At 39.2% G+C, this 27,552-nt stretch overlaps 3 protein-coding genes across 8 annotated transcripts in view; all 3 read left to right on the forward strand.

The window, feature by feature from the left end:
* Window positions 1-8,086, forward strand: part of neto1l (neuropilin (NRP) and tolloid (TLL)-like 1, like) — a 60,038-nt gene extending 51,952 nt beyond the window's left edge. The window contains exons 9-11 of one of the 4 annotated variants that reach the window (XR_009767412.1): window positions 84-197; window positions 1,656-3,962; window positions 7,979-8,047. Coding sequence is in view for 3 of the 4 variants with exons in the window: in XM_061666985.1 (XP_061522969.1) it covers window positions 84-197; window positions 1,656-2,283; window positions 3,888-3,948 (803 nt within the window). In the remaining variant the exon portion in view is untranslated. Of the gene's footprint in view, window positions 1-83; window positions 198-1,655; window positions 3,997-7,978 lie in introns of those variants that run through there. The other 3 variants (XM_061666983.1, XM_061666985.1, XM_061666984.1) reach the window with 3 other exon arrangements.
* A 1,235-nt stretch (window positions 8,087-9,321) lies between these two features.
* On the forward strand, window positions 9,322-12,625 carry timm21 (translocase of inner mitochondrial membrane 21). 2 transcript variants are annotated; one of them, XM_061666803.1, is made up of 7 exons: window positions 9,322-9,371; window positions 9,473-9,782; window positions 9,947-10,009; window positions 10,113-10,210; window positions 10,796-10,869; window positions 11,762-11,867; window positions 12,382-12,625. In XM_061666803.1, the coding sequence occupies exons 2-7, from the start codon at window positions 9,500-9,502 to the stop codon at window positions 12,472-12,474; spliced, it is 717 nt and encodes a 238-aa protein (XP_061522787.1). In that variant the 5' UTR covers window positions 9,322-9,371; window positions 9,473-9,499; the 3' UTR covers window positions 12,475-12,625. The 2 variants fall into 2 exon arrangements, with proteins under 2 accessions (XP_061522787.1, XP_061522786.1); XM_061666802.1 differs by having other exon boundaries at window positions 9,327-9,782.
* An 87-nt stretch (window positions 12,626-12,712) lies between these two features.
* si:dkey-118j18.2 (uncharacterized) lies at window positions 12,713-20,360 on the forward strand. Of its 2 annotated transcripts, none has more exons than XM_061666806.1 (6): window positions 12,713-13,215; window positions 13,292-13,458; window positions 14,889-14,986; window positions 15,074-15,233; window positions 16,742-16,874; window positions 18,592-20,360. In XM_061666806.1, the coding sequence occupies exons 3-6, from the start codon at window positions 14,967-14,969 to the stop codon at window positions 18,786-18,788; spliced, it is 510 nt and encodes a 169-aa protein (XP_061522790.1). In that variant the 5' UTR covers window positions 12,713-13,215; window positions 13,292-13,458; window positions 14,889-14,966; the 3' UTR covers window positions 18,789-20,360. The 2 variants fall into 2 exon arrangements, with proteins under 2 accessions (XP_061522790.1, XP_061522789.1); XM_061666805.1 differs by having other exon boundaries at window positions 14,905-14,986.
* Window positions 20,361-27,552: the final 7,192 nt, after the last annotated feature.

Here is a 27,552-nt window from a genome sequence, read left to right on the forward strand (position 1 = left end):
TCATTTTAGTTTTTAATCTCTTCACTTTCAGTACAAAATGTGTTTCTAAGTGTTCCTCCATTGTGTGCCATCTCTATTTACAGCTCCATGTGATCCAGATGCCTTCTTCTGTCACAGTAACATGTGCATAAACAACACATTGGTGTGCAACGGCCATCAGAACTGCGTATACCCTTGGGATGAGAATCAGTGTAAAGGTGAGATTGGTTAATGCAACATCTTTAAGCTTAAAATCTTACAATTTTTTTTTTTTGGTATTTAGTATTTTTAGATGTGAGCCTATACAAGGTGCCTTTTGCACACGTAATTATAATTATTTCAATGTAGAGATTGGCACCAAAACACAATAAAGACTGTTTGTGTAATGCTCCACACAAACATGGAAGGAAACTCATGTTTCAATGTGTTATGATTGACATGCGCAGACTGATCAATGAAGAGTGAGTGCTATAACCGACCAGTGGCAGGTGTAGCGTGTGTAATCATTGTATACACTGTATATGCAGACTAACCAATTAAAATTAAGTTACATTACCAACAAATCATTGGTACAGAGTATAATGACTGACATATGTGCCATTAGAGACTAATCAATGTATCCTAACAATTAGTGGAGCAGTGTATGTGTAATGAGTGATATGTAAACTGACCAATGAGGAATGAGTCCCAGAACCGACCAATCAGTGGTGTCGTTTCATGGATGAAATATGCAATTTGTTATTTTACATTACAAAAGTCTAAAGGCACACGACCAAAACAAAATGTCACAAAAAAAGTATATAAAGCATATTCAAATAATTGTGTTTACTGTACTCACTAAATTCCTTATTCGTTGTAAAATCGAGCTCAACGCAAGGTTATTATTATATGTTCATGGTTTCAGGTGGATACACAGGTTGTTTGTACCTTCTGCCGTCTAGTGGAAGAGCCTTTATTTGTTTTCCACTACATTGAAAAAAAAAAAAAAAAAAAGAGTCCTTTGAATTTACTTAATTTGAAGATCAACAGCGGCACGGTGACAGACTCCTTAGCACATCTGCCTCACAGTTCTGAGGAGCGGGGTTCAAATCCCGGCCTCGCCTGTGTGGAGTTTGCATGTTCTCCCCGTGCCTGCGTGGGTTTTCTCCGGGTACTCCGGTTTCCTCCCACATCCCAAAAACATGCACGGTAGGTTGATTGAAGACTCTAAATTGCCCGTAGGTGTGAATGTGACGGCGAATGGTTTTTTGTTTATACTGAATATACCCTGGCTTGCGACCAGTTCAGGGTGTACCCTGGCTCTCGCCCGAAGATAGCTGGGATAGGCTCCAGCACGCCCGCGACCCTTGTGAGGATAAAGCGGTACGGAAAATGGATGAAGATGTACATCGGTGGCACATAATTAAAATGTGCTAAAATTACATATTATTTTTAGGCGAAGAGGGGTAAATTATGTCATTTTAACACATTTTAATCATGTGCAACCGATGTACATCTTCGAATTAAGTATGTAAATGCAAAGGACTTTTTTCAGTGTATACGTAGTTGGCATAGATAGATTTCATATTTTTTGACCAATTAAGTGAAATTGGATAGTTTCCCAGCACACCTGATGACCTGTCGGCACACTAATGGTGGGAATCACAGTTGTAAAAAATGTCTCTGCCCGTGCACAGAGAAGACGAAAGCCAACATCCTGGACAACCTGAACAACACAAATGGGACCATCATTGGCGTCACCTGCTGCATCGTCCTTCTCCTCCTCATCATCTCCATTATCGTCCAAATCAAGCAGCCTCGCAAAAAGTACATCCTGCGGCGTGAGGACTTTGACCCCACCATGTTTCAAGAGGTCTACGAGCCACCTCACTACGAGCTGTGCACTCTCCGTAGCGCCAACACCGCCGCTGCCGCCTCAGCAGACCTAGTGGACCTCGCGGAAGACTTTGAGAAGTACCACACCCTCCGTCGTGCCTCCTCACGCTGCATCCATGACCACCACTGTGGCTCGTCCTCCAACCCGGGCTCGGCTCATATATCCCAGCTGTCCCTCAGCGGGCGAGGGAGCCGCGGCAACCTGAGCTCACGGGACGCGGCGGCGGCCAGCCTCCTCGCAGACCTCCCGCAGCCACCCATGTCCGTGCGGCCTCTGCTGCCGAGCGCGGGGAACCGGAGGAGCATCTTGGTCATGAAGCACAGCTACTCGCAAGAGGGAGCAGACAATGGATGCGACCTGGAGGACGACCTGGATGAAGTTCCAACCACCAGCCACCGGCTTTCACGCCACGAAAAGGCAGTACAGCGGTCAGTATCCATAGATTTTTGATGAGAGAACACCAGCCCTAATTTAACTGTGGAATATTCCCATTTTATTTTGGATCATCCTCTTTTGGTCATCATTGTTCTTCCTTTACTCTTCTTAAACAGTACTTTATTTTTATTTTTTTATTATTTTACCTCTCTTTACATTTTAAAACTGTTTTCTTGCTCTTGAATGCTCCTCCTCAACTGCTTTCAAAAAACGTAGGGGATATTGGGCATCAGTGTGAAATTTTAGGATGACGCTAAAATGCACTTCACATTACAGTTGAAATTAATGTTTCAGTACATTTTGCATAACTTCTCGCAGTTCTCCAACAAGGAGCCTAACATTAAAATTACCAACAGGTGCTTGATTTAGGAATCAGCCAATACATTTCCCGGATCAGTTAGAGTTTATATTTTAACAGCCCTCTTCAGCCATGCTGTTCACATCTTGACCTCATAAGACCGCGATGACGCATAACACTCAACAAGTACCTCACCACTGCAAAGCTTCAAATAGGATGTTGTCAGAGGGAAGTGCAACACTGAGCTTAGACTGTCACACAGTGTCATCAGCAGGTTGCAACAGCGATACGGAGAGACTGGAAGACTCACAGAAAGGCATAGAATTGGACATCCTTGGAAATGTCAAAAAAAAAAAAAAAAAAAGACACCTGTTGTGAATTTTGTCATTCAGTTCCTTGTAAGAGAACAGTAAGTTCTGTAAAAAAAAAAAAAAAAAAAAAAAAAGTACTGAAATGTTAAACAGTTGGACATGTGTATTCAAATGTTTAGAGAGGATTAAATTAAATTGAACCATAAAAGTTATAGTGATCTTTGGGTTCATCCTGAAATTTCACCCAAAAGCCAAATATCCCAAAGCTTTTGTGGGTAGGGACACCTGCCCCGTAAAGTTACAGCGAGTAAACATGTGTTGTTAGTCGGCAGCTTTAACAATTTTCACTTTTCTAAATTTCTTTCTATTCACTCACAAGTGTACCTGTAAGGTCTCTGCTCAAGTTGATCCCAAAGGCCTTTAATGGGCTAAGGATGGCCTAAAGGGTATTGCAACAAAGGGCCTTCCCTCGACTGTTGCTACAAAGTTGAAATCATGGTCTTGTCCAACGTTTTTCTTGAAAGAATTACGATTCAGTGAGAACTAACGGAGGGCAGTATAGCAGTGGTCACTTGCAACCCAAATTACGAGGATAACTATCGAAAATGTGTGGATGGGCGGATGAGAACTAACGGGTTGAGCACAGCCCCTCAATCAATAAAAAAGTGGCAGCTGTAGATTTAATCATATACAAATCTTTTTATTTTTTATTGTAATACAAGTAGACGTTTAAAATTGACTGTTTGATAATAATAGAATCAGTGCATAATGTCAAAATAAAACTGCAGAAATGTTTCTACCGATAGAATATCATATATTGTTAGACATTTACAAAAGAAAAACACAATATTTTTGTTATTTTACTCCTGCATGCACTTTTCCTCACCGGTCCTGACAACTTTGCATGCTGAGTCTGAACACACCAGCACATGTTGCATTGTGACGTGTCTGCAAAGTGACATTAAAGTACAGAGGGATGACATTTCAGGTTCTGCCTCATTGGCTCTTTGAGCAAACATGAATCAGAGTACAACACAACTAGGGTCTAAGAGACAATCTCAAGGTAAGCCCCCTAATTCAATCATCTCTATTTTGTTGTGTAGTCATCATTTGCACAGTTTGCTTTGATGAATGTTTTTTTTTTTTTAATGTAATTCAGTTTTATTTTTATTAAAATGGTTTTCTTGCTTGCAGCCGTCTTTCCTTTTTAGTTTGTTTGCTCGAATATGTGATGTTGGAATTTACTGCATGATTTGTTACGGTGGACAAACTCTGTAGATGTTTGATCTGCATAGACTTTTTTTTTTATTTATTTATTTTTTTTTTTTTGACTTTCCAAGCTCTAATTCCATTTGTTACTGGTTAACTGTATGTGTTAACCTCTTCACTTCCCCCAACAGCAAAATCAATGAGTAACATGTAAAAAGTGACAAGATATGAGGTTTTATACTAAACAATCATACAGTGAGAAAAGACACTTTCTCATGCCTTGTCAATGACTACGTATTTAATTAAACCAAACCAAATGTACCCATCTTTGTATTTGAAATATTTTGCATCGATGGATGAGTATATTTTTGCTTGAAATGAAGAGAAATTGGGGAAATACTTTAAGACATTCCATCCGTTGGTGACATTTCTATAGCGCTTATCCTGTTCAGGGTCACTGAAGAGCTGTTCTCAATATCCTGTAAAGTTCATTACATAGTAGAATGCTCTAGATCAGTGGTCCTCAAACTTTTAACATCAAGTACCGACTTAAAAAAAATACTTGGCTCTCCATGTACCACCAATACGGTAGCATAGTAGGCCTAAGCGTTCATCAAAAACTGGGCAGAAGTTTTATTTCTTTAGAAAAAGCATATTTAATGTTATTGTAAACCACTGTAACAATATGCAGTTTGAACATTGTGTTTAAATATCAGAAATTTAAAAAAACATATATCATGAGTAGTGACTTTATTAAATAAGAATTGTACTTAAATGACTAAACAAACTGTTCTGAAGGATCACATGTAATTGTATTGTAATGTACTTAACACATTCAGTGCCACTGACTGCTTTAGAAGTCAAATATCCATGTTCACTGGGAGGGCTGGCACTGAATGGGTTAACAAATGTACTTTACTGGGTTTAAAAAAAAAAAGAAGAAAAAGGTCAAGCCACTGTAACATTATGCAGTTTAAGCATTTAGTTTTGTTTTTTTCACGAACCACTAGAGAGAGCCCACATGCCACACTGTTGAAGTAACCAAGGTCCTTTGGAATGGTATGAGACATCGTTTCATCAAAAATGTCAGGAATATGAATGATTTTCTAAATCTAAAACCACAGAAAATGCTAACGATCTAAAAATGTTACAACTAAAAATCGAACACAACTTAGTACAGTCTTTCTTAACTTGTTTGTGTCATTTCCAACCAGCAAATTATCATTCATCTAAAAACAATTGACTTTTATCTTAAATTTGGCAAGGGTATGAATTATGTTGGGTTTAACCTTTTATACTCATCCACACAATCGTTGCGTAGCTTTGCATGTGTTTAGTTGTCTCATGAAATATAAGCATTTTGTGTGTGAAATAATGTGTTTGCTCCTCGTGCATTTTATACTCACTGGACACTTCATAAAGTACACGAGCATATACAAGAGTTGTATCAAATATTGTACGTTTACAAAATAATACAGATATCTTGTCAGAGAGGTATGTGTTTATTATTGTCAATTTGTCACATATGCAGTCGTCACATGAGCCTGCTTTATCTTTTAGCATGAAAACAATGTTACGTCGCAACTATATGTGAACGTGTACGAGTGTGCGTGTGTCTTGTGCCTGTGTGTGCGTGCACTTGTGTTCTACATTATGTTGCATTGTCTCCATTATGTAGACGTCTTGAGAGTAGTGCAATCCCAGATGAGTGCAAGAGGGCATCACTGATGTTACAAAGTGGAGTGGACACTTGCCCCAGCATGATGCTGAGGCTGAATGGACACTTTGAAACTATCCAAATGATGTGATCGTGTGCAAATATGAGCACAAAGGACTAGATGAAAATACTTCATGTTGTTATTCTCTGAAGGAAGTTTGATGTGCATCCCACTTTTTTTTTTTTTTTGTCGCCATAGAAAGCAAGCGGAATCTATGTCTTCTGACTAAATTTAGGATATTTGTTTCACTGTCAGTGATGACCAACTTTACATGATCTAACATTAAGCATGCATTATCCAAATCAGTGGTAGATTTATAGATTGATAGTGTTGTTCATTAAAATTGGAATATTTACTAACACATACCAATGTTAATACGGTTATTTTGACAATAACTATAAATCAATGCAAGGCCAAACTTTTGCATGCTTCTTAAATATCCATTGAAATATAACTAGAACATGAAACTATCAGAACCTCCACCCGCCCCCCAAGCCCAGCCTACTAATATATTAGACAGACATTCCAAAATTATTTGTAGAAATAAGATACATTGCATGCTGATAGCTGAAAACAATGAGATAAAGGCCCAAAACTAATTGCTTTAGTTGATGTTGTTTTTTTTGCCCTTTGACTTTTTTTTTTCTTCTATATTTTTTTGTTTTATCACAATCATCACAGGAAGCTTAATGTTTTTGTATCAAACCGGGCTTTTCTACTTGGGCAAAATAAGAATGTTTTTTTTAATGTTATTCAAACGATTCTTCAGGGCTGTTTTTTATGCTTTGTAACAATATTAATATTAAATAACAATAAAGCACCTTCTTTTTGTTGTTTTGTTGAACTTGTCTCTGTAGTAAATCTATCCTGCATGCCTCTCATGACTCACAGACATCATTCTTGGTTTTAAATGTTTGTTTCTTGTTTTATTTTTTAGGTATCCTACCAAACTGAACATTGCTGGGTATTTTTATTTTAATCCAAAATTAATCAAAAGTTGAACCTTGGTGTTGTTGGGATTATGAGGGTAAAACAATAACGACAGGAAGGGATCATCTATTGTCAAATTGGTTTTTGGAGTTAAAACCTGCATCGTACACAAATGACTTACATACACACAGTACAAAGCAAACATACATGTACATAATATCCTAATTTATAAAATACACAAAAAAACATTTCTTTTTCTGCCATGTATCTGTAAGCATTTATTTCTATGCACATGTATTCTCGCATTTAGAGGGAATGAAAGTCTATTGACGCATAGTATTTCTTTACAAAGTGGCCTTCACTCCTGCGATTGGCTAGTGACTGGTCCAGGGTGCCCCCCACCTCTTGCCCAAAGTCAGCTCCAGCTCACCTGTGGTCCTAATGAGGACAAGTGGTATAGAAAATGAATTGAGGGATGGTGGCCTCGAACTAGAATAGGAACTGGCCCACTTAGTGACCGAATGGCTCATCCATTTAAGTAGACACCTCATTTCTCCCCGCTAGGTGGCTGTAATTATCGACATGGCATCTGTAAAGCTGATGTTTGTGAGGAGAAAATGCTACTTGAATTAGCCGAGCAACACAAGAACAATGGGAAAACAATTTAAATGTTTAAAACTTTATTTCCTCAAATAATGGCCTCTGCTCTAATAGATGTTGTCCACTTGAAAAAAAAAAAAATACCTACCATCATATAAAGGCCTTCATTTTTTACCTCGGGGGGAACTATATTAACTAGAAGTAACTTGAAAAATGCATTTGCACCAATAAACTAATTTATACATGCATGGTACTCTCTGCAATTGAGTAAATAAGTATATTAGAAAATCCCTGATCACTTTAGTTTCTTTAAACAGTTCGTCCTTTCCAGTTTTTTGTCCCCCGCCCCCTGTCTCTTGACTTTTTGAAACTGTATGAACATACTCTCTCTTCCACGCCATGTGCTCAAAAACACACAAAGCGAAACAGTGGTTCGTCTGCCAGTAAATTGATGGAAGCAGATATCTCGGTTAAAATAAGTAAGTCTGAACCAATTCATCACAAGCAGGTCTGGCAGCAGATTGATAAAAAAAAAAAAAAAAAAAAAAAAAAAAGGTAAAAAGCGCATGCAAGGCTCAGAAAAGAATTGAGTTGAAGTAATGGTGTTTTCATTTCTCTACAGATACGTCAGACAGATGCATCATTCTTCTGCATCTTGCCAAGTTTGACAGCATTTGGCGGTCTCTCTCCCTTGTGAAACTTCAGAGAACTAATATGCCTGAGTAATGTAGTGATGTGATAGGGTGGGGGGGCAGGGGTCTGTGATGTACGCATCAAGTATTTTCTTTGCTTCAGACCACATAGGTGTATTGTTCCTCTACCTGTGCATCACATTTGGCAAGGATGAACTAGCTATGGAACATTGTTAAACGACTGAAACCAGAAAATACCTTTAATGTAAAGTTGTTCATTATGAAAAAAAAAATAGAATCAGGTTTTTTAAAATCATTTTCATGCTTCAATTAAACGTTTCATGTTGATTTATAGGGAGCGTGCTGTGTGATGTCTTCACAGTCTTGAGGTTTCATCAATGACCCTTTATTTACTTGGCATGTCTGCGCATTATAAATCCTCAGTTTGTCACTCTTTATCATTGCATTGTGTTTTTATTTGAGAGTCATTTCCATATTGATTTGATAATATCAAGAAAATGCTGGGCAGAATATTTCAATAAACAAATGTTTGCTGATTTATCGTGATGATTCAGTCACTCTGCAATATAACCACTCATTTTGCAATGTATATTAATATATATATATATATATATATATATATATATATATATATATATATATATATATATATACACAAAGCTGAGGAAGCCATGAGTTGTTCTGTTCTGTAAATGGCAACAGGTGGATACACAGGTTTATCATAGTGTCGTCTTACTAATGGCAAAGCATTTAATTGTTCTGGCTGTCACTATACAATGCTGGCACAGGTGAAGAAAGATATATTTGTCTTTTTTTTTTCTTTTTTTAAGTATTTTTAATTGAGTGAAATTGGATAACTACCCATGACACCCCAGATGAACTCTCACGCCACATGAGTGTGCCGCGGTAATCAGGTTGGAAACGTTATACAGTACATATATATGTATATATACTTTATTTTTAATTGTAGTTTACAGTGACATAAAACTACATGAATGGTGTTTTTCATTACCTGACAGTGGCAATCAACCAAAACACTTACTGGGAACCCTTGAGAATTTACCCTTGAATTTACAGCGTATAGTTACGGATTCCCTGAGGTGATTTGAAAAACGCTTTGCGTTCCCTCGCAAAAAAAAAAAAAAAGAAAGAAACAGAAAGCTGTGAGATCTTGTAAAAACTTTGCGACTTTGGTTGTTTGTTGTTAGAATGGTCGGATGGCACGTCTGTGATATGGGAAGTCGTATGCGCCTGTTTCCCCATTACAACTCCATCTCCCAAGAGTCCAAGTGGATGACGTCAAATGTTTGCGCCGAGATTTGTTTGACACTTTCCATGGCGCACTTTTGGCCCAAGTAGTAGGTTAGTATCGTTAAATTGACATAGTATATATATATATATATATATATTCATGTATATAATTTATATTAAGATACTGAATCATAATAATGGCGTACATGCAGATATCGAAAGTCCTTTATCGGATTTTAATGCCAAGAGCGACACGGACGTGCAGATTTTCAGAGGGCAATTGGTTCGACCACACACACAGGACGGAGTCTCAGTCGACAGCGTCGAGACTGACCTTCCACGGGAGACACGAAGTCGAAAGTGTTGCGTGGAAATATCACGCTCTGTGCTGCTTTTTGCAATCACGCAGAGGTTTTACTCTTGACTTCAGAGCAAGAAATAAAAGCGAGGAGCGAGGCGGTGGACAGAAATCAGTTTACAAATACCAGAGTGGGAGCCCAAAGCCATCATCTACACGCAAAGGTAAACAAATATTCAATTTTCGACACACTTTTGAGTGAAGCCTCTCTTTGATTCAGCCTGCACGATCAATTGTCCAAAGTCAGAAGTGAATACTGTATGTTGTTAAAAGTCGTCATCACTTTTTTTTAAAATTTATTTTATTATTTTTAAATATATTTTTACAGTGAAAGAAGCTGGCCGAGATTTCACCTACTTGATAATTGTACTCATCGGGCTTGGAGTTACAGGTAAGTAGGGCAATGCAACAAGTCGACAGGAGATTGTCTCATATTAACAGTTACTTGCTAATTGCTGAGTCATATTTAATGAAGACATTCTTGTGTGTTTCAGGTGGTCTTCTGTATGTGGTCTTCCAGGAACTGTTTTCTTCCTCCAGTCCAAATAAAGTATATGGGAAAGCGTTCAACAAAGTCAGATTAGACCCAGAGGTACTGAACACTTTGTCATCTTAGAAGGACCATACATTTGTTGCCATGTAAGGTTATGTACATGTTAAGGTTAACTTAATCGTTTGTTATGAGGTCAGATACAATAAATGAGTGATTCTCAACTTGTGGGTCGGGACCCATTTCGGGGAGGTCGAGGACAGCTTGTAAAAATACATTAAATGTATTCCATTTATGATTTATTCGGAACAGTGCAGAGACGTACCAAGTTCCCACGTGGAACGTGTTAGAATCGTGACACAAAATTATTTTATGTCCCTGCGCTCTAGCCACTAGTGTACTCTGTAAACAAATACAGTTCAGCTCAGCCTTTGGTTGATCGGCGTCATGGCAAGCAATATGCCTTTAGCGGTACAGCAAACTCATTCGAAAGGGCATTTTCAAATATAATGCAGGATACATGTGTATTCAGAGGTTATTTTTTTAAACAAAAGATAAATCTTTATTGTTCTTAATTTCTATAAAAATGGGTCGCCACTTTGCAACAATAGGAAAATGCAGGTGCCAGGGTGACACGAGTTGAGAGCCGCTGCAATAGGTTTATATTGTTGCTGATTAAAATTTCAGGTAATTGGCGCATTCGGCGAACCAATCAAGTGTTATGGTGAGACGACTCGTCGAGGAAGAAGACAGCAAGTCAGGTTGGGAATATGAATATGCAGGACATTCACTATGCATACATATCTTGTTAATGTCAGTTGTCGATAAGGGATGAAACGGTTTATAGGTTTACTGATAAATCGTGACAAAACGATCCTACAAGTGTGTGTCACAGTTTTGCCGACTTAGTGACTGCGTTGTCATATTAGCGCGTCGTCAGACCCTCTAGTGAATTTTTCCCAAAACCTATCGAGACTAATCTTTTTTCAAACTTTATTGGAGACTTGTGAAGACAGACGTCATCATAGCAGGAGATGTTCACCCCTCTACGTCCAGAATGCAAGTGCACGTGCACAATAAAGATGGCAGCACTGACAAAGCCACAACCACAGCCACACTCACTGAGTCCAGTCATTCATGAAAAATACAGAACTGGGAATTAGTCCAGGTTTCCCTGAATTAGTCCAGGTTTCCCTGACTTCAGCCCTCGAGTAGCAGACAGCTCGGTCTTGAGCCTTGCGCAGGCATAACCCCTGTATACAAATGCTTGTGTTGACAAAAAGGTCCTTCTATAATCTTGAGTATAACCAACTTGGATTCAGTGTTAGGGCCTTTGTGAATATTGTAAGCTCAAATCAAATCAGCTTGAAATAATTCTTGGAATTGCACTTTATGAATGGCATTCATATGTTTGTGTATGTAGTAGCCTGATGGAAAGCTAACATTTTGATTGAATTGCTTTTGTTTGTTTACATATGTCGATTGATCGACCAAGTTTTTTTTTTTTTTTCCCCCCATTTCTTTTTGTAATATTGTGTTATGATAATATTGGTCATTATAATCGTGAAATGCAATTTTCATACCGTTTCATCTCTGTTTACAACCATTTTATTTTGTAATTTGCAATACATTCAGTGTGTGTTTCCACTGTAGTCATATGGAGTACTTGAAGGATGGACTGAAGCACATGAGACTGAAGTTTTACATAGAGGGATCCGAACCAGGCCTAAAAGGCACAGTGCACTCTGAGTCAAAAGAGGTTTGTAGTACTCCTCTGGTCTTGAAGAATATAAGCAATACATTTGGAGATCATACAAAAGTTCCTTTATTTGAGTAGTTCAAAAAGTTAAACTCATGTTACACTGATTCCTTTTTGTATTTGGAAAATACTTTTCAGGAGGCCTAGTCCTACCAATTTTTATATTAAAAATATTTTGGGTTCTTATGTTATAATTCCATATCTTGATGGTGCATTTTGGGTTTTTGTTAGTTGTAAGCTATCAAAACCAAAATTACATATAGAAAAAGAAATATTCCACTCTGTGTAGTAAATCTAATATTAGCTTCACCTTTTGAATTGAACTACTGTAATTGAAATTTTCCTTGATATTCTAATTGTTTTATGGAGGTGCACCTGCACATAATACTTTATGTAACATACAATATGTAACACATTATATTAATACACCCTATTATTTGTGATGTTATATGCACAGCTTGCATATGAGTGTTGTAAGCAATTTGTCACTGTAATGAAAAATCATCTTTTACAGAATCCTGAATCTGGAGCATATGAGTTCCGCTACATATTTGTGGACATAGATACCTACCCAAGACGGACCATCATTGTAGAAGATAACCGATAAAAACAGCATCAAACAACAAAATGAGAGGACTACTCAATGGAGATATTTCATTGGCTAATAATTGTAAATATTATGTATGTTGTAAATGTGAAAATAGCTGAGGGTACAAATGTAACATTGGTGATTAAAAGCATTTGCATTAAACAGGAAAGTATTTACTTGATTTAAATCACAAAAATGTGAGATTTTCATGATATAATAATGGCCACTTAAAGGCAACAAAGCGTCGACGGACGTACGAAAAACTAATAGTCTCCTGTTGTTAGTGCTTGAATCTGTGTTTGGCATCGGTTAGTGCAATACCGACAAGGTTTATTTTTTATCAAATAATCAAACGCGCCTTATACAACTCAAATTGCGTTTCATGTAATATCCGGCCACCCGTATGTAGCCTTCTGAGACCCTCGTGAATGTTCATGGTCCTTTCATTCTGTAGAACGTCTCAATTTCTCGCCACGATTTTATCTCTTTAGTGTGAGGTTGTGCTGTTAATATGAATAAAAATGACTGCAAGACTATAGCGTTTGTTGGAAATAAACTAGCCGTTTTTGTTTTCTTCATAAAACGCAGCTATTCACGCGCATTCCTGTGGTTAAATCGAGCGTTTTCCGATGAACCCTGAAGGCAACAGCTGAAACCCAGCCCACTTTGCTAACAATAATGCTAGCCAGGAAAAACTACAAGACGAGTTAGTTTTTTTTTTCCCTCCCCCCTGTTGTTCGAAACTAAGCATTCTGGCAAGTAAGTAGCTCGTGTTGTCGCGGGACTACGTTGAAAATGCTAGCACATAAGGTCATTTAAAGGTGCTTCTCCGCAGAATGCTTGGGTGAACGGAGGCGGCCGTGGCAGTTTGTGGCCTGCTTTCATGGCATTTAACCTCAGCCGCTTCCTGGAGCTCCGCTGGCATCAATCGCATCACCCAAGAAGACGCAGGCAGGCTAACTAACAGTATATTGTGCTTCAATGCTATGGCACCGCATTAAAGTAAGTCCACCATTTTTGTTCTGGGCAAAGTTTAGTGGTCAGGTAGCTAAGGCTGCTAGCTTGTCTTTCCCAACAGCTGTTTAAAATTGTTTCTGTTGAGTGTCAAACCTGTATACTGTGTTCTTTTCATGTTTTTTTAAATTAGTTATTTAAAAATGGTTTTAAATGGCATTCATATTCAAGAATGCGGGGTTGTGTTTTTCTCGGTTGGTCGGCTGGTGTGTTCGAGAAGGATTGGCTATGATTCAGTATTTTTGTTGTTGTTCAGTCGAGACTTTCTAAACATTGTGTTTCTGAAAATGGAGGTGGAAGCTGTCCTAATACAGACATAATGCTTACATCCTCTTAGAGCAGGGGGTGGGCTAACGTTTGTGCTGAATGGCTACATTTAAGTTTTAGGTGAGGTAAAAATAAATAATTGTTTATTTTAATAATAGAATAATTTGAAGTGTTTATAATGAATTTCAAAATTATTTGTAACCAATATTTTGTCAAATACAAGAGATAATGAATGAACAAAATAAATGCAGTTTAGTTTACCAATTTTAAGGATAAATGAATATTACATGAATCTTGATAATGTAAAGCTTTGTGTGTCAAATTTCTTGGTGCGTCTATTTGTAGTCCATGAACCATACTTTGCCCAACAATGCTCTCAGAGGTACTTTATATTTGCGAGGTTTAGGGGGTTTTCAGACAATGTTTGATGTATTTCACTTTTACTCTTAACACGTGTAATTTTTGTAACGTATTATTGCTAAAAGCTTTTTAAATACATTTTTTAAAAAACATGCTGAACTTTAATAATTGAGGGATTTGGGGCAATATTTGCCTGACACGCACTTTTACAGAAATGTAATTTTAATTTCTTTTTACAACTGCTGTTGGTGGTGTACTTTTTAATAAAATGATCTCAACTTTAATGAGAAGTCATAATGAGTTGCATTACAGATGGGTTCATTTTTTTTAACACTAAAGGTCACAAGTGTAAAAAGAAGTTAATCTGTAAATCTAAAAACCACAAAACACTACCGCAACATTGATAATGATTAGCAATCCATATGGTGATGCTGGGTTCTAACTGTTCCCCTTGCTCTAGTAGAGTACATTCCACATAGTCTCCTTCTTTTGTCATACTTTTGTTGGAGGGGAGGGGGGGAATCAAGTTAAAGAACAGTACTTAAATGCTCACAGTACATTCTTCAGAATAAGTGCAAAGAAAAATTCCGCAAAAGCCAAGCAAACAGCAGTTAACTTTTTGGTTGAATTGCTACTTTAGCACATCCGTCATATAATCCTCAATTTTGCATTGTCATTTCAGCCCGACAACACATCTCAGCTTTTCCAATGAAATTGCTATTGGTTGTGTAGTTATTGTAAAACTGACAACCCTATAATGTTATTGATGTTGCTTCATTTGCTTTAACTAGGTGTATTTCCATTTAGAAATTTGCTGAATTATTTGTCAGCTATGAAAGCCACAGCCCAGTGATAGAAGTCCCACCAAAATGGAGCTGTACTGGTATATGTGCGTATAGTTAATAATATCAAAATAGATAATTAATGAGAATGAACGATGCACGGGTGACCTTCTCTGTCCTCTTCATCGTTACAGAGTGGTCATAGTGTTCATCATCATCAAGATCTTCTTCTACGTGTGCTGGTACCGCTCGAGACAGAGGCAGCTCGCCGCGTACCTGAGCAACCCCCGCAATACCCAGATAGTCATTGTTGGCGGGAGGGCGTACCTCCATCAGATGTGCGAGAGACAGAGTGTAAGTCCGGACTCAAAAGAACTCATTGATGTCACATGCACAAGTGCTGTTATACCTCCAGGCAGTGTTTCTGTCGACGATGACAAAATTATTTTATTGACGCCCCTTTTCTTTTTCATGCTGACAGCATGACAGTGACAAGCAAACCAAGGCTCTTTGATCACTGAATCATGAGGAAACGTGTGCCAGAATTCGTTGATGAGACAAGACTAGATGAAATTGTTAGTGGATGGTCTGTCTGATGTTCAAAATGCACGCTGTACAGCTATAGTTTTCAGTATATTTATGGTTTAACTAAAGTGGAACCTAGGTTTACAAATTTATTTTTGTCCCGAATTGTAACGTTTGCAAACCAAGGTAATATTTCCCATTGAAATGAACGGAAAAGCAATTAATCCATTCAAGCCCCAGAATGAATTTAGTTTTTACATTTTTATCGGTATGTAGTTAAAAATAAATATAGTACAGTATAAAAATAAGTGGAAACACATTATTATGAAGAAATAACACTGTGTGCTCACTAGACGATCACTGTGCAACATCTATGGTCCAATGTTTTTGCACAGTGACTTATGGACGTTCTATTGATGATGTAATGACGGGGCTGTGAATTGGGTCTCTGGCAGTGTGTGCCAAACTAAGCCCCAGCACTAACACTAGAATCGAAGCAACGCTGGCACCTGCTCAGTGAGCAGCTATTTCTGAGGCCCATCCGGCTTTACTTGGGTGATTTAATATTTCAGAGAAGCATATGAAATTTCCAATTTAACGCATGCACTGCCAGCCTTCCCAGTTAACATGGATATTTGACTTCTAAAGCCGTCAATGGCAGTGAATGTGTGTTAAGAAGTTTATGAATTGCTTTCTTCTGTTTTAATCACCTGTCCAGTTGGATTTTTTTATCTATATTTTAAGAACACCATTGCCTTTCCCTGCACATTACTGTGTCTGAGGAACACAAGTGAACAGCAACACACACCATCATGTGTGTCTCATTTAAGGCATTTCCTGTATGACTTAACCTTTGCCCACATTTCAGTAGTTCTGACTAATGGTCCCTGTCAATGTTAATTTTTGCAGTACTGTTGCTGTATTTTGGAAATGAAAATCTTGTTAATCAAATATACTCTAAATAAATGCCGATATCCGTCAAGTTTTTTTTATCTGTTCATAAGTGTGCAGTATTACAAGTACAATCATCTTAGAAGAATGTTATATATATATATATATATATATATATATATGTTATAGACGCTGGCTTGTCAAATTTGCAGTTTTGTGGCCTGAAGCAAAGTGTTGCAAGAACATTCAGTATTGTAACAAGAAGATAAAGAACAGGATGTGTGCAGTAAAAACAACCTAGCAAATCCTCTAATAGTCTTCTCTCATTTTACATAAATATTTCAGGCATTGTATAACACATGTGTGCCTCTTTATTGTGTGAACTTACGAGTAGATGTCCATGTGTATCTGTGATTGACTTTTAAATATTTTCCCTCTCTCTGCAGCAAACCTCGCTCTGGCCAAGCTGGTACGGCGTGCCCGATGACCTGTCACAAGAAGAGCCCTCCACAGCGCAGCCACCTGCTCTAGCCTTCTCCCACCTGGACATGCCACCGCCGTATGATGCAGTCTCTGGAGGTAGCACACCTACTTTCGCCTTGAAGCAGGAAGGCCGATTTAGTCTCCTGGCCCTTTACAGCTTACAAAATACAATACAACTACCTTTGACCCACATTTGAAGCTAAATAGCATACCCTTGACATTTGCAACAAAAGTACTATACTTGGAGAATGCAATCGATACATTGTCATCTGCAAAATCAATAAGTGTAAACTAGGCTTTACACGATCAGGATTTCTGGGGCCGCTCAGCGAGTTTGAAAAACCGATATCTGATCACAAGATGGAGCAATGTGTCTATTTTCACTCTTTGTTATATTGCAGCCATTTGCTAAAATCCATCCATCCATCCATCCATTTTCTGAGCCGCTTCTCCTCACTAGGGTCGCGGGCGTGCTGGAGCCTATCCCAGCTGTCATCGGGCAGGAGGCGGGCTACACCCTGAACTGGTTGCCAGCCAATCGCAGGGCACATAGAAACAAACAACCATTCACACTCACAGTCATGCCTACGGGCAATTTAGAGTCTCCAATTAATGCATGTTTTTTGGGATGTGGGAGGAAACCGGAGTGCCCGGAGAAAACCCACGCTGGCACGGGGAGAACATGCAAACTCCACACAGGCGGAGACGGGGATTGAACCCCGCACGCACCTCAGAACTGTGAGGCTGACGCTCTAACCAGTCGCCCACCGTGCCGCATTTGCTAAAATCATTTATGTTCATTGTTTTCCTCATTAATGTGAATACAGCACCCCATATTGACAGAAAAAAAACGGAATTTTTGAAATGTTTGCAGATTTATTTAAAAAGAAAAACTTAAATATCACACAGCCATAAGTATTCAGACCCTTTGCTTCATATATTAATGAGAAAAAAAATAACTTCAATGATTTTAGCAAATGGCTGCAATATAACAAAGAGTGAAAATTTGAACGGGGTCTGAATACTTTCTGTACCCACTATATGTTCAGATTTTGTGTACCAGTACTTGAGAGCTCAACATGGGTTAAAAAACAAAACAAAAAACAAAGCTGCTCCTTCCATTTTGACTTGGTTATGACAAGCTGATTTTTTTTTTTTTATATATAAATATAAACACCAAAAATTACAAAATGGCAGTATTGTATAAATATACATATTCATGATTTTCATGCACAGCCATGGTCTATAAAGAAGAAAGCAACTCTAAATTACAAAATTGCACCGTTGATCAACTTACATTTATATTATGGTACTTGTCCATATAGCATAAAAACATTTACGTGATGTCCAGTGGGATGCATTGTGGTAGTCTATGACCCTGATTTCCCAGTTCTCTCACATTTGAGCTGTCACGCTGTGTTTGAAGCTGTCCACGATCTCTGCTCACTTTTGCTGACACCCTGGAGGGGATATGAGTCTCATTGATTTGAATCATAAAAGTCAGCTTCTTGGTTCAGCTGTAGAGATGAAGAAAAATGAATCTAGTCTTTGTCCAGTAGCCAAATATATATTTGTACTCATCACAGTCATGGGTAAATGACACCAGAGCCCTCAGAGTATTTGTTTTTGTTTACTTCAAAGCTTGTCTTATTTTATTTGAATGGAATGGGTCTCCATATTTTGTATGGAGAACAAGACTGGTAGTTTTTGATTGTGTTATTGTTGTTGTTTTTATGTTTTGTGTACAGCTGCGGCTGTTGGGAAGGCTCTATTATAAATGATGTTGTCATTTTCAACACTCTTTCCTTTTCAGAGGATGACCTGAAGCCCCCTCCCTACAGCGAGTGTGCCCACGACGACGAGGCCGATACATCTCTGCCCTCCCATCACACACCTCTCATCTCTGAGGGAGGGGACTCTAGTAGCTCCAACGAGGCACCGCCCCCTTACACACAGTCTCCCCTGCCACAAGCCCAACAACAACAAGCCTCAGCAATCCACACGGAGTAGTACTCCGAGAACATGTCGGCCTAGTTGAATACCAATACCAGTTTGCCTTTTCCCAAATACTGCCTTGCTACCTGCAAACCTCAGGCTTGATTAGTTGGATCACACTGCACACGAGCTTATACGTGTGTGTGTGTGTTCAGTGTTTTTTGGAACCCAGTTTGGTTTGTCTTTTTCCTATTTTTAGACATCTGATGATTTTGGTCGTAACGGATGACATCAGCAAGCCCATGTGCCTCAAAACCTGCCCGTAGCAACCACGAGCGTGACAGCTCAGATGTCAAAGCTCCAGCAGAGTCAGACACATGAAAATAAATACTGTTCTCACTTTCAAGTATAGCATGAGAATAGTGCATTTCATGCCTCTTTGAACCTTGTTTGCGGAAATTGCCAAACACAAGACCATTCTTCAGTTCCACTTTTGGCTGAGACATCTTTTTGACAGACTGGTTTCTTTCAAAGCATGTCAAACGCAACAAATCAATCGAGAAGACAGATTTTAGGGCCAATTATTGCATGAGAGGGCATCCAGAATTATTGGTACAGTAAAATGATTTTGCCTTTATACATTACCATAATGTTTGAATTAAAGTGTAGAATCTCACCTGTAAAGGAGGAGACATTATACATTTCACAATTTAAAAAAGATCCCAGATGCCTTAATCACTCAGTTATAATTTTTTTTTTGTGTCTTTCAAATTTGGCAGGATTGTGAACAACAGTCTTCTCTGTGGTGTGTCAAATTTAAATACACTTCTTTTCACTTTGCAGGGCCTTTAAATCGATTGTGGTGGTGTATAGAGACAAAATCATAAAAACTCTTTGTCCAAATACTTCTGGTCCTAGCTGTTTGTTTCACTCAACACATTCAAGCTTTCAAAGTACTATTTGTCAAATGAATATGCTGCAACATATTCTGATGACTGATATTGTGACTTTTGAACTCAAAACGGGAATGATAATACATGGTTTTATCTGTATCAGGAGTGGTCAAGGGCTTCTACTTATTTTTTTTTAAGGTCATGAGCATTTTAAATACTGCAAATTGAAAACAAACCAAAAATGTTTTAGCAATTTAGAATACACATGTGAGTCTACCACAGGCTTGTACGCTCAATATCTCATTACATTACCATTACCATGTTATTTGCTTTTGCTTTCACTGCCTTTCAAACTAAACATTGCTTGAAGGTCTGCCCCTTTTTTTCTTTTTTTTTTTTTTTTAAATAAGCCTTTGTGAGAAATTCACAGTTTAAATGTATTTTAGGATGTTGACAAATTGACGGTTGAACTCGTTATTATGACTGTTTTGTATTGTGCTGACAAATTCATCTTTGTGGTCCTTTTTGAAATGTGAGGCCTGCGATGAGCAAAATGTAGCTTTGAAGGCAGCCACATGATGCACAACTGATTCGTATCCCATCGTCAGTGTTACTGTCTTATGTCACCTGCATCCACTTCTACTTCCAGTTCATTCCTAGTATGGCTCAATTGAATTGAATCTTGTGGCTTTGTGACTTATGTGGGTGTTTTTTTTATTTTATTAATTTTTTTGGGGGGGGGGGGGTGCATCTTCTGTATTAAACTTGTTCATAATACTTTATTTAGTTTGGTTGACCATTCTAGAAGTATCACATGGTGATATACACTAAACTTCCACAACACTAGCTGCAGCTTTTTCGGTTGATTCTCAATCACCCATAGCAATCAGCAAAGGTTGAATCAAAGATCCTGGACTTGTCTTGTTTGTTAAAACTGTAACTTTTTGAATCCAAAAGGCTTCTTCAGTAAGATTTTAAGTGTGGCATGTCCCTCTTTACGGTCCCCGGGGGGTGGTCGCAACAGGGTTGTTGTCGGCCATCCTGCATACGAAAAGGGGCCGCTTTTCAAGTGGCGGGAGAGATTGGAGGACAATGTTGTAAGCAGACGATAGGTGATCTCGCAAACCTCTGTTTAAAGAGTGCTTTTCTAGTTTGACAAGCAGTATAAGGTTTTTTTTCCCACCCATCTTTCAAACCAGCAGTTCTCCAGAATTGGGACCTCGTCCTCAAATGTCCCATTCATGCAAATTAACTACTGACTGGACTGAAGAAGCTGGTCTCTGATGTTTTACCAGGCATTTGTGTAGAGGTCGCCTGGTCTGTCCAATGTAGAGGTCATTGCACTCTGCACTGCACTCACTACATAAACAACATTACTGAGTCTGCGTCTGGATTTCATCCTTAGGTTAAACCAGCATTTGCATTTCCTTCCCCTTTAATGCTATATCGTAACAATTCAGTACTGGTATTACATTGTTCTCCAATTGTCTTCAAACACACTATTTAGAAACAAGTCATTGACTTCACTTTACAGGGTCTTCATAACAACTCAGAACAAATCCGTCACGATAATCTTTGGGAACATCTGATAATCAGACCTTTGGCTATTTAAATTGGAGGAGGGGAGTGTGGATCAAAATCGGCCCAGTTATCGGTATGTGTGTACGTTATTGGGATTGTCTCTCAAATGTAGCTAATGCTGCAGTGCAAGTCTCAAACACCATCAGCTTTGATGATTCAATTTCTGACCGTGTCAGCGCCTTACGTTGCGACCAACGCGTCTATAATACCAACTCTGATGAGCTCCCCTTGTATTATAGCTCAAGTTCCAATAGAAATACATCATCTATTCATCCATTAACGCGTAGCTTATCCTATACATTTTACGGCATTTAGGTACCTCAGTTGCTGTTGCATTTATGTAGATGCTCCACTAGAGGGCAGTGTTGCTCCATTGGCGATTTACAATTTGTCCTGTTGCTTCGCTCTCATGCTGCCAATGCATATTTATTGAATGAGTCTCACTCTTGATTACCTAGCCGGCGTGACAAAAAAATATTTCTCAAAGATCGAAAATGCAGAATTGTGCAGGTATTCCAAATATTGTGGCTGATGTTTAAGTTAATCTAAATTACTACTTTTTTTTTTTTAAATGGTGTGATAACCTATATTTGAATGCATAACGAAAAAGCTTTTAGCCTTTCATTTAGAGAGATCAGCAGGCCTCGAGTAATTGTTTTCATGTGAAATATTTGCATTTTGAGAACAGAGCAGCGATCCATCTTGTGAATTGCTTTACTAATCATAACATTTCGCCATGCTAAGCAGCCGCATAATGGATAAAGCACACTCAAGTATATTTATTGAGCCCCTTGCAGCATTATTGAGGTCCCACGTCCACATGTAAAATAGAAGCGCTCGAGGTAGCGTAACTGATTAGTTACGCTGTGTTTCCTGTCAGAGATGTATTGCACCCGCAGACCTTGGCCGCATACAGTACGTGCACTTGTTGCCAAACTTTCAGGGGGTTATGCAGTGGCTGTGGGGAAAAGCCATATCTTGTGATCTTAAGATTGAAGCTAGATCATGTGTGAAATGAAGAGCACATTTTAAAGGTTTTAATTCCCTGCTGCATAGGTCATCACCATTTAAATGCACATTATATATTGTTGTCGTTGTTGTTTGAACAGCTGCATTGTTTTAACCCAATAAGTTGGAATGGTGGTTGTTTGAGGGAAGTCGCACAGCAGAATAAAGGAGTCCCCAGCGGGGATGGTCTCCAGTAGCCCCTCCAAAAGCTCCCAAAACGGGGAGTACTTTGAGCAGCCACACAGCTCACATTGACCACCTGACCTCCTTGGCCCCTCCCAAAGGTGGTGAGCCCATGGGAAGGGCTGTTTCTGGCCAGGCCCCAACGGGTGCAACCCCAGCCACCAGGTACACACTTCACATTTCTGTTGCCTGTTACTTTTCTTTCTTGGTTGGTTTTGTCTTCTGTGGCTTGGTTTACCGAGAAAACTTCCTGTCATCCGTTTGTGCAGAAACTATTATTCAAGGATCAGGAACAGTGGCGAGGGTGCAAAAGAATATTTTTTTTTCTTTTAATTCAGTGATTCATTGAAATCGCCATCCTTCAAAGTGTCAGAATGAGTTTTTGGGCTGTGGTTTTCTTGAGAGTGCTCTGACTAACCAGCTGTCAAAAAAAATCATCTTTTATTATTGGTTCACCACTGAGGGCTTTGTGGTGATGACTGAAGGGAAAAAAACACATAGGCTTTTATTGAAACGTTGTAATGTGCAGTGTGGTTTATTATTTGTGCTGTCCCTGCTTATTCCCCCCCCCCCCCCTGTCAAGCCTCGCCAAATCATGCCATATTTTATACGAGAACGGCGCTTTCTCTGTGCCAGGAGTCAATTTGTTTTTTGCTCCAAATAGAAAGTTGCGACTTTGTGACTTTAATCCTCCGGTGGCTTCGTCTTAACGATGAAGGGTGAAAATGAGAAATTGTCTCCTCTCAGAGCACCTGTCAGCTGTCACCACAGTGGCCTGTGGAGCAAATCATCCATCTATGCCAAGACTTCTCTGTCAGCATTTTAGCTCCAAAAACTCATTGAAAATACACGTGAACAGAAAGATGTGCAGAAGGAAGAGAAAATGTTTTTTTTATTGGTGCAAGGGAGCCTGTTTTCACCATAATTCATTGAAATGTTCTACTAAAACTACCAATGAATTCTTTAAGATAACAATATACCCTAAATTTAAATATAGCGAAAACATTTGTATTGAATTTCGAGGTGTTTTAGTCCAACTATCTGGCATCCTCAATGTTTGTTGAGGGCGTTTTGACAGCCATTCTATTCTGTACTGCTCCGCCAAACACTAACTTCCAATTTCATTGCTTTATTCTAACGAGACAGTGCACATAAATGAACATGTTCATTATATACAGAGAACTCTATTTGGAAAAAAAAACCTTGAAAACAATGCCATTATTAGCTTAACACTAATTTTCATCCGTGGTCCCCCGAATGACTGTTGCAGCATCCAACTGTTGCCATCTGTAAAGCCTTTATTCACTTTACAAATCAGGAAATGGGCAACAATGAGCTTGTAGTGTGCATAAAAATTCCATCCATCCAATTTCTGTACTGCTTATCCTCACAAGGGGTCGCGGGCTTGCAGGAGCCTATCCCAGCTATCTAACCATTGCATCCATTGCGTTGGAGTGAACGTTTAACAATGAATTCGCTAGAGAGAGACACTCTACAACACAGCTGTCAAACCCATGGCCCGGGGCCAGATCCGGCCTGCCGCATCATTTCGTGTGGGCCGCGAAAGCAAATAATATGCGTCGACTTCACGTCTCTTGCTAAAATACCAAAACTGCAGATTGAGATATTGCCAGCATTTTTTTCCCCCTCTCATCTCATGTTCTTCTCTTGACGCTCCTTCTTTTGGAATAAGTGCTGCAAAAAGAGCCAAAGAAAAAGCAAAACATGCAGTGAATCCTTTTGATGCTAACTGAACTGTGGTCCAGTTGTTTAGTCTTTGTGTGACTTTAGAGGTACATTCCCATACATGGTGGTCAAATTCCAGATCTAGTATGTTTACGTTGCTTAAAAGGGACTGAGAGCTCGTCCCATTTCTCAGTTTTAGTGGGGGTTCACAGCATTATTGAGTCCTAATGTTTGTGTCATGTTGCCAGGGAGCTTCTGGAGCTTCTTCAGAAAGACCTTTAATGACAGCTAGTCCGACCCATTTACATTGTCCATGCAGAATTCCACCCTGTGTGCCAACACTGCCATCGCAGCTATCACTGGGACAACATGTGGATTGTATTAGTAGGAATGTATTCTCACTTGACAGCTCTACAGCTGGACCATGTGTATGGCCGAACATCTGAATGGCTCTTCATCAGTTTGACGGTGCTGTGATTCTAACTTCCACTGCCAGGATTGACTTTCGGAACGTTTATAAGAAGACAGCCAGGAATTGGCTCTGGGATTAAAGTGCGTGTGCATGTGCGAGTGTTTTCAGATCAGCGCTCTATCACTGTAATTGGAACGGATGAGTCCACTCCTACACCGTCTCGGTTTTCCTTCATCAACATGCAGATATGAAGAATTGTCTAATAACACATAAGATGAAAAGACTCCCGCTTTTGTTTCCCTCGACCTTTCACATCTGTTTACAATATTCAACAACATGCCCAGAGCAGTCGTGCTGTTTCTGTTATCATTATGTGTCTTGTGCATGCGGTGGGTTTGATAAGGGCTGATTTAAGTCTGATTGGATGCAGACTCATTTCATGTCTTCGCACAGTCCACCAAATGCCATCACGCATCCAGTGTGAGTGAAGCCAGATCACAGGCACGCGCACACACACACAAACATGACCACACACACACACACACACACACACACTCACGTCAGTTCTTTTGACTTCCATACCTACATTATCTGCAACGCTTAAATTGAGTCTCTTCCATGCAAAAAAACAAAACCTATATTAAAACTTATTTCCAAGGTATAATACACAAACAGCTATAACTGCTGACTTCCACTCTCCAGGGAAGACTTTCTACAAGATTTTGGTGTGTGTCTGTGCAAATCTTTAGTCAGCTTCCCTAAAGAAAAGGTTTTCCCCTGGATCTTGCTTTGTAGACTAGGTGCAGAACATGTATATAGTGACTCAGTGTTCGAAACACTGAGTACTCTCATTATATTCCTTTACTTCATCCTTTCCCTTTCAAACGGGCCTTTGCGTTGTCTGGCCCAAACAACGAATCGAAATGGAAAGCACTTTGCGAAGGCATAACAACTGCCAAAACCTAAGCATTATTTATTCATTTTGCATTTCACAGTTCTTGGACAAACATCACAACTGTCACGTTAATCTAATATTCTATTGTCTTCTTAAAACAGTCGAGTACAGAACACTCCCAAGTGAAGTTAACGTGAATCTAAGCACCACTTCCTTCCTGTATGCGACAATTTCCGATCAACTCTGCAGCCGGGTAAATCCTCCTCCTCCTCTAAGCTAACTGCGAACAATGTGCTTTATTTCATTACGCTGTAAATCCAATCTCATGCTTCACGCTCTGCGGAGGAGTTAGCAGGCAGTGTGAATGAATGGAATGACACGGGTAAAAATGTCAACTCCTTCAATGGTGATGCCAGTGGGTCACTGGCATGGACGGCTGAGGGATTCTGAGCAATTACCTAATCAATTAACGAGCTGATTGACTCCTTTTCTCAAGCCAGAAGTCAGAAAAATGTATATAAACACATCAAATACGTTCTATTTTTCATTTTCTTCTTTTTTTGTGTGTCCTGTTAGGTCAAGCAGAAAGGAAGAGCTGTGTCCCTTTTATGCCGGAACAGTTTTACTGTGTCACAGTGGACTTTCTTTGTATTTAGAATGACATGTGACATGCTTATTAGATTTAATAGACGTCTGACATTATTTGTAGAACTTCTACCTTTAACGAAACCTGTCTGGTCATAGTGGCTTATCGACGGGAGTACCTTTTCAAGTCTTGCTGCAAGAGCTTTCCAGATCATCTTGATATCTGCATTAATCAGTGATAAAAGCCAATAATTAGCCGGTAGAGTGTGGTCATTGCCTGATTTTTAGTAGTAATTTGATCGCAGCTGTGTTCATATGGCTACTAATTTGACCTTTATCTTTTATCTCCTTGAGTGTTCGGAAAGATAGAGGCGCTAGTATTGGCCAGAAGATTTTATGCCTCTCATTGATTTCCTGAATGGTTGTTCATTCCAAAGAATGTGCCTTTGAGCTCACGACCTTTTGTTTTCACAAACATTTTTTGTTGGAAGTGTTCAAACTTTGCAATGATGGGACGTGGTCGGTTTCCTGGACGGGGGCCTCCTAATCGAGGAACACGGTGAAAGGTAATCTTGTCGACTGTATCTTGCTGTTTCAGCGTGGACGTCATGAACCTTTTAATATGCGCCTCGGGGTCCTTTTTCGGCGTTTTCTAGAATGCCCGAGAAAATGAGATTGTCACGCATGCTTTGTGATTGAATGTCCAGTGTCGTTTCTTTGATGATTTTATATTCCAATCTGTGAGTTTTTAATTCTGCTGTTTCAGACATCATGTTTGATCGGAGAGCAGCATTATCTAATCTTAGCTCCTTCACCTGTTGCTGTGTAAATTCCGAGATGTTTTTGAGCTCAGTGATTTCTTGGCGAAGCAAATCGAGTGTAATTGACAATTTCTTGTCAATTGAGAGGAGGACACTGGCCTGCGTTTCTGGCAAACCGAGCAAATCTGTCGAGATAGACGAATCTGTCTTCTTCCAATTCAGCGGCTGCTCATTGCAGGAACTGGGATTCTCCATGACAGACGGGTTAGCATTGCCGTAGCTGTCGGTGAGAATCTCAATTGGCTCTCTCCTGGTTATCGCTGTTAGCGAAGCTGATGGAGAAGAGAAAAAAATTAAGCGAGAAACCGCCGCTGAAAAAGGAAAAAGACAAAAAAAGTTTGTCTTGTAGTAGCTGCTTTTTCCGGGTCTGTGCAAGAGGCACCGCCATGTTTTCGTCTCCGGAAATCACGCAGTCTCTCGCGTTGTCACAGCATGCTTGCGTTCCCCGACAGACGATCTATTTTGCAATATACGCAGAGCACTTGGTATACCGGCACAATCTGAAGGATCCAATCCAAGAACAACATGAGAATATTTTGTCTCTTTGAAGATGGCACCCAGTTTTGTTTGTAAGGTACATAAAGTATGACTTCAGCAATATATATATATTTTTTTGCTTGCATTTTGCAGTGATGTGCTGTTGTGTCCAGAAAGGTGTTGCTAAATAAGCTAACCAAAAATAATAAGAAACAGGCCTCAGTCTGATGAAGTCCAGTTCTGCGTATGAAAGCCGGTGAAACTTGGACATGGTCAGCCTGCGAATTTGTCTTCAGAG

The sequence above is a fragment of the Phycodurus eques genome, chromosome 21 (genome assembly GCF_024500275.1).
Source record: "Phycodurus eques isolate BA_2022a chromosome 21, UOR_Pequ_1.1, whole genome shotgun sequence".
Lineage (NCBI taxonomy): Eukaryota > Metazoa > Chordata > Actinopteri > Syngnathiformes > Syngnathidae > Phycodurus > Phycodurus eques.